Source organism: Poromitra crassiceps, assembly GCF_964638095.1.
Source record: "Poromitra crassiceps genome assembly, chromosome: 14".
NCBI lineage: Eukaryota > Metazoa > Chordata > Actinopteri > Beryciformes > Melamphaidae > Poromitra > Poromitra crassiceps.
The window spans coordinates 14,509,456-14,516,899 of NC_139633.1; the positions used below are offsets into that span (position 1 = coordinate 14,509,456).

General features: G+C 45.9%; 1 protein-coding gene across 1 annotated transcript; it reads left to right on the forward strand.

The window, feature by feature from the left end:
- Positions 1–928: 928 nt before the first annotated feature.
- On the forward strand, positions 929–7,156 carry tacr2 (tachykinin receptor 2; the record flags this gene model as incomplete). The annotated part of the gene is made up of 7 exons (XM_083650627.1): positions 929–1,060; positions 1,737–2,032; positions 5,045–5,239; positions 5,703–5,853; positions 6,027–6,146; positions 6,232–6,308; positions 6,832–7,156. 7 exons carry the CDS (start codon positions 929–931, stop codon positions 7,154–7,156), a joined length of 1,296 nt encoding a protein of 431 aa, XP_083506753.1.
- Positions 7,157–7,444: the final 288 nt, after the last annotated feature.

Below are 7,444 nucleotides of genomic sequence, written 5' to 3' on the forward strand. Positions count from 1 at the left end.
TGTGTGTGTGTGTGTGTGTGTGTGTGTGTGTGTGTGTGTGTGTGTGTGTGTGTGTGTGTGTGTGAGAGAGAGAGAGAGAGAGAGAGAGAGAGAGAGAGTGAGTGAGTGAGTGAGTGAGTGAGTGAGTGTGAGAGAGAGAGAGAGAGAGAGAGAGAGAGAGAGAGAGAGAGAGAGAGAGGGGTGAGTGAGAGAGAGAGAGAGAGAGAGAGAGTGAGTCTGGAGATGTATGTTCTGGATGGATTAATGATCTTTCGTGGTTGTCCTTTCGGATATTGTTAACAGAAATGGATTGGACTATTTCAAACTGATTTTTAAAACGCACAAGGTCTGTGCCTAATGCAGAGGTAAGGAAAAACAGCATAATAGTTTTGTAGGCTAGTAAAAAAAAATCTCTATTTTTATGTTTGCATGCACTTGTTCAGTGCTGATGCACTTGTAGCCTATACATAAATAGCCCAAGTGTTTCTTCTACCCGATGCCTTGAATGTAATGCACGATGTAGGCCTACTGAATAGCCTCAGTTACAATGTATTAATACAACAAACGCAATCAAAACTATAGTGCAGCAGCTTGTACTGGAAGTGTAAATTGCACGGAGAGAAAAAACGGAAAAACGTTAATTAAAGTCAACATATCAATCAGACAGACTGTCATTAGCAATTAGCCATTGCAATAGCCTAATAGCTTGCTGATATCAGGTCCAAGTGATATAGACAGGTGAGTGACACACAAAGGTAATTAACCTGTTTTTTTGTTTAGATTGTGCCATTTGAGACGGGGGAGAAGAAATAGGCTACTCTCTCAAACATCATGCGATGCCTCATCGAGCTTCACTCACACGTTATTAGGCTGACGTTAACGCACATAAAAGGCGCGCTGTTGTGTCTGCATTTTCCAAAAGAGCCAACAGGTGAAAAGGGAGAGAATTATGGACGCTGAAAGTTTGGTCCAACACACTCGAGACATGGAGGCCACTTCACCGCCGTTATCCGTGACCGCCGACTGGCTGGAGGACGGAAACGAGACGACGTGGAATCAGTTCCAACAGCCCGACTGGCAGGTGGGACAAACAAACACGGACTGATTAACATAATAAGGCAGCGTTGGGAAAACTTCAGATTTAGGGCCAGTTAGCCTCGCGGCTCGCACCCATACAATCATTTTAGAGACGTGAAGGGAATGATCCATTTTGAATTTGTGTGTGTGTGTGAGTGTTGGGGGGGGGGGGGGGGGGGGTAATGAAAAATCCCAGTCTGAAGTAAGTTTCTGGCAGTAGCCAACCCTAACCTACCCCTATCTGTGACATTTCTGTTCAGTGAAGTGGTCAAATACTCAAACTAGCCTACTAAAGCAGATAGTCATAATCAGACAGTGCACTGTCTGAAGTCATGACTTCAAATTGATGAATAAAATCTTTTTGCGAACTTCATTGTCACCTTGTCTTTTGTTTTTTCTCTACTGTACTGCTTTGTTCCGTCCTGTTCTCCTTCTGCTCAGTAGGCTACTGGTCCTCTCCTCTCTCTACTCTCACCTTCCACTCTCCTCTCCTTCAGCAACTATATGTGTTGAGATTGAGTTTGGTGTTTGTTAGTTATCTCAGTCCTTTCCACCCCTCTGCTTAAGACTATCCCCAGCATTCTGTGTTATTGTACAAATAGTATTGATGTTAATCCTCCACCTTCTCCTCCTCCTCCTCCTCCTCTCTCTCTCTCTCTCATCTCTCCTCTTCTCTGCAGGTGGCTCTATGGGCTATAGCCTACTCCCTGATCATTCTCGTGTCTGTAACTGGGAACGTAACAGTCATCTGGATTATCCTCGCTCACCGACGCATGAGAACTGTAACCAACTACTTCATCGTCAACCTGGCCTTCTCTGATGTTTCCATGGCGACCTTCAACACGCTCTTCAACTTTGTCTACGCGCTTCACAACGACTGGTACTTTGGATTGGGCTACTGCCGATTTCAGAACTTCTTCCCCATCACTGCTATGTTTTCTTCGATCTACTCGATGGCTGCTATAGCGGTGGACAGGTAGGAAACAGACCCTCAACATCTGTGAAAACTTCATTTAACCTCACCGGCACGACGGTAGCGCATGGGAGGATCAACACTATTCCCCCCAGTTCTCCTTTCCTCCCGAACAGGCACCCTGTCCGACCAGAGGGGGCACTAGTGCAGCGACCAGGACACATACCCTTAACCCGGCTTCCCAACCGCAGCCACGGCCAATTGTGCCTGTATGGACTCCCGAGCAAGCCGGAGGTAACACGGGGGCTCGAACCTGTGACCCTCGTGTTGGTAGGTAGGGAATCTACTGAATTTAACAATTGTTTCATTTCAAACTTTAATTGACTAGCCTACAGTTTAGCTGATGCTCTCAATGTTGCGTAAAAACGGCCCACTCAGCAGATAGGCTCCAAACTGTGTTGCGTTGTCCCAGTACTCAGAGACTAATGGGACAACTCTCCCTCGTGGCTGCTCAATTCAGGAGCTGTATTGGCGACAGTCATGGGTGAAATAGATCGATGAGCCCTATGGACTGAAACAGCCCACTCAGCAGTTCGGAAACCACGTTTTATCAGCAAATAATAGACTTGACCGTGTATAAGGCTGGTTAGGGAGCCCACATCATTACCTCACTCAATACGCCTGAATGCTTTGCAACATGGCTACCGGAGCTAATATGGCTAGCCCACAAATGTTCGTATATCTTCACAAATAACCATGCAACATTTTCTAAATCCACTGGAAAATCTTCGTTTAATGTAGGCTTACCTGTAGATGCAAAGGATATGTTATAACATGTATTTGAGAATGAGAACATTTGAGTTCTCCTTGGTCCGGGTCGACTAGGTTGCAGACATCGCCACACAGACCCCTGCCCCAAGAAGCCACACTTATTTTTTAGACATCGACATGCTATTTTGTTTCAGTTTCAGTCAGACTTGGGATGCAATGATTTATTTAGATACGAGGAGTCTGGAACCAGTTTTCCTGGCCGAGAGCCAGTTTTCTCGCTGTCGAAACACAAAGAACTGGTTAGGCACTGGCTCCAAACCGGCCCTCTGAACTGCCTTGGTTGAAGGGTTCGAGGCTCTCCATCCCCTCTGCTGGCTTTCAAGGATGAGGCACTGATATTTGCTCTGCTTGCGCTCGTTCGCCTCCTCAATCCTTTTCTGCAGGGTCAGCTCCAGAAGGACCACCTGTTTGTTAGTTCTTGACCAGAGTAGAGTGTCAAGTCGGAGGTTGGTGTGGGCAGTTTCTTCTAGAGATTTGAGTTGCCTTCCGAGGTCAACTCTCATTCCCCAGTCCTTTGCCGTAGCGAGGCTCCCTGTACCCCCAACCTCCTTGCTTGCCTTTCCCCCGGCCTGAGGAAGCTGATGAGGTGAGGGCCCTTGGCTCGAAGCGTGATGTTTTTTGGCCTCCTTTTATTCTCAACTCCCTCGGCCAGCTGGGCCAGCACCTGATCGTCTGCCATCCGCCGTCAGGCTTGGTCGGCATGATGACACAGGATGTGCTCCAGGTTGGCTGGTCTCCCACACCGTGAACAGCAGTACGCAGTACAGTACAGCAGTACGCACGCACACACACACACACACACACACACACACACACACACACACGCGCGCGCACACACACACACACACACACACACGGGCGCGCACGCACACACACACACACACACACACACACACACACACACGGGCGCGCACGCACACACACACACACACACACACACACACGGGCGCGCACGCACACACACACACACACACACACACACACACACACACGCACGGGCGCGCACACACATACACACACACACACGCGCACACACACACACACACACACACACACACACATACACACACACACACACACGCACGGACGCGCACACAGTATATTATGGTGGCAGGTACAGAGAGTGTGTGTGTGTGTGTGTGCGAGAGAGACAGAGACAACGAGAATCATGAAAAGAGTTGGAGTTGATCATCTTCATCCACACCCAGGCAAATGCACAGATCAGTTAAAATAGTTAAAATAGGGCAACCAGTGAATAAATAATTTATCCAGATCTGTATTACTGTAAGCAAGGAGTGTGTCCTCTTCCAAGTCTATATGATATCTTCATTTATGGTTTATTTGCACATTGTTATAACAGAGCATTTTTCAGTTCATGCTAACTACATCATTTTCAGTCATCGGGACTTCGTGGAGATCAATATTGAGCAATTGAGCAATATTGGAATAATCTTGATCATTCTGAATACCAGATGCAATAATAACATACTTAGCTGGTGAATTTGATTTGGCAGTGCAGTGAGGTGGTGTCTCTCTGGAGAAGCGAGCACTTTGGCTTCAGACCAGAGCCTCTCGACTAGAGGAGCAGTCAAGTGGACAGAAACATGTCATTTCATTAGCATTTCAATCACGGAGTCAGACAAGACTTTTCGAGTGAAGGTGCAAATTGATTTACAGATGACAGAGCCTGTATTCTCCATTATTATGGATCGAGTGGATATATGAGGTTCTTGAAAGGTTCATGTCTTTTCAATTCTGAATCAAATCCACTTTTGATTGTGACACGGCATCATACAGGAAGGAAGGCTCATACATACATACATACATATGATAATGAAACAAACCAGGAAGGAGCAAACCTGTCTGCCTGAAACCAAGTATCCATCCGTCCATTACTGGAGGTAATGTGAAAAATCCTTGGTAAGATTAACAGTTTAAAACTGTAACTGTCACTCAATAAACTTAAAGTGTTGATTCTCTCTTCAAATTAGGCATATCGTTTTTATTTTGGCATTTATGGATGAGTGGCTGGATAAATATCAATTTCATAAATGAAAAGAATATTGAATGTTTTACCCCTTCGTGGCACAGTCAGATGCCTGAAGGGCAATCAGAATCACGGTGGTTTCATCTGTTTTTTTTCTTCAGCCATCCAACGAGATCTGTGCGACAGTGAAGCATCAGACAAACTGAGCTGTGTCACTGTGGTCAAAGACTGAATCAACCCTCTTCACTCTCTTTCAGGTACATGGCCATCATCCACCCTTTGAAGCCCCGCCTCTCCTCCACCTCTACCAAGGTTGTGATTGGTCTGATCTGGGCGGTGGCGTTCTCCTTGGCGTTCCCTCAGTGCTACTACAGCGTGACCACATTCTATGACCCCAGAACCGTCTGCATGGTCGACTGGCCCGACGACTATGGAGGAACGCATCAGATTAGGTACACAGGACAAGACAGACACGCCGACACAGAGACATGTACACAGACAAGACAGACACACACCAGACGGACACACTCTACTGACAAATAGACAAATAGGTGAACACAAGATGCATCTAGACTCACAGATGTGAACACACACTGACACAGAGACATATGTCACTCATACTAATGTCACAGGCAAAGTGGTTATTTAAACACTTTACACGTTCTACTCCCTTCTCTCTCTCTCTTTCTCTCTTTCAATGAACTTTAATTACATTCAATTCAATTAGCTCAGCAATGAGCTGAAAGTTAAGAAAGAATACTACCTCAAAATAGTATTTAAACCATACTAATGTTATGGTACAACAGGTCACTTATATAGAGTGACAATAGTTTGTATATGGACTATAGAATGATGATGGATCGGAGAGAAAATGACTCACTCTCATGCTCTCTCCCTCTCTCTCTCTTGCTGTAGTTACCAGTTGGCAGTGATATTGCTGATCTACCTGCTCCCTCTACTGGTGATGCTGGTGACGTACAGCTTGGTTGGCCGGTCACTTTGGGGCGGGCACATCCCTGGAGAGGCAACAGAGCATTACCACAACCAGATAACAGCCAAGAGAAAGGTAACAACTGTGACTGTCTGATTGTCAGCAGAATGAAACAGATTTAGAATTCCTATATCAAAATTTTCTGACCGAATTGAAATCAGTGCACTGGATCGTTAACCAAACTGAACTGAAATAACAACTGAAGCACTAGTTGCACTGACATGTGCTCTCTCTGTGATGTCACACAGGTAGTGAAGATGATGGTTGTTGTGGTGATGACCTTTGCCCTGTGCTGGCTGCCCTACCACATCTATTTTATCCTGGGGTTATTCAATATAGATATTTATAAACAACACTACATCCAACAGGTTGGTCTGTCCGTCTGTCTGTTTATGTTTCTTGAATACTTTGATGAATTTATTTAGTGGATATCATGTTTATTCTACTTCTCAGGTGTACCTGGCCATTTTCTGGTTGGCTATGAGTTCCACAATGTACAATCCTATCATTTACTGCTGTCTAAACCAAAGGTAAAAGACACATTCATACACACACACACACACACACACACACACACACACACACACACACACACACACACACACACACACACACACACACACACACACACACACACACACACACACACACACACACACACACACACACACACACATCTCTCTCTCTCTCTCTCTCTTTCTCCCTCTCTCTCTCTCTCTCTCTCTCTCTGTGTGCTTGTGTGTGTGTGTGTGTGTGTGTGTGTGTGTGTGTGTGTGTGTGTGTGTGTGTGTGTGTGTGTGTGTGTGTGTGTGTGTGTGTGTGTGTGTGTGTGTGTGTGTGTGTGTGTGTGAGAGTGAGTGAGTGAGTGAGTGAGTGAGTGAGTGAGTGAGTGAGCTAACAATGACTACGCAGCCCAATTTCCACGAGGGCATTTGATTGTCCTCAAACTCCAGGTTAAAAACCACATCTCTGCCTCTCTCTCTTTCTGTCTCTCTCTGTTTCTCTCTCTCTGTCTCTGTCTCTCTCTGTCTCTCTGTCTCTCTCTCTCTTCAGGTTCCGTGCCGGCTTTCGTCACGCATTTGCCTGGTGTCCCTTTGTCAGAGTGTCAGAGGAGGACAAGATGGAGCTGCAACACACCAACACCTTCAGAGTGACCATGTCACGCAGCTACCGCACAGACAGCACACACACGCACGCCTCCATCAACGCAAACACACCACTCAACGCTCAGCTCAACACGCAGGGAAACACAAGTCTACGGCTCAAAACGCACACATTGTTAAAATCGCATAACGCACACAATACACAGTCACACATGCTGGAGAGGCAGGAGGACACAAAATCCCCGACTGACAAACGTATCGAAGCTGTGGCATAGCCAGTGACGATTCATCATAGATGACAGCAGCCAATGAAGACAGAGCCAACCAGAGTTCATCAGCAAACCGTGGTGTGATCCATCCGTGAGGAAATGTTTGGAACTGCCTTGGGACCAGAACTTTTTCTGCCTACAGAAGTGTATGGATCAATATGACTCAACCTGTGGGATGTGTTTTTTTGTTTTGTTTTTTTGTTTTGTTTTGTCATTCACGTGAGCGGATGGGGAAGTGAACAACCAATCAGAATCATTCTGTTTTATGAATGGAACAAACTCAGTGTGGAAACC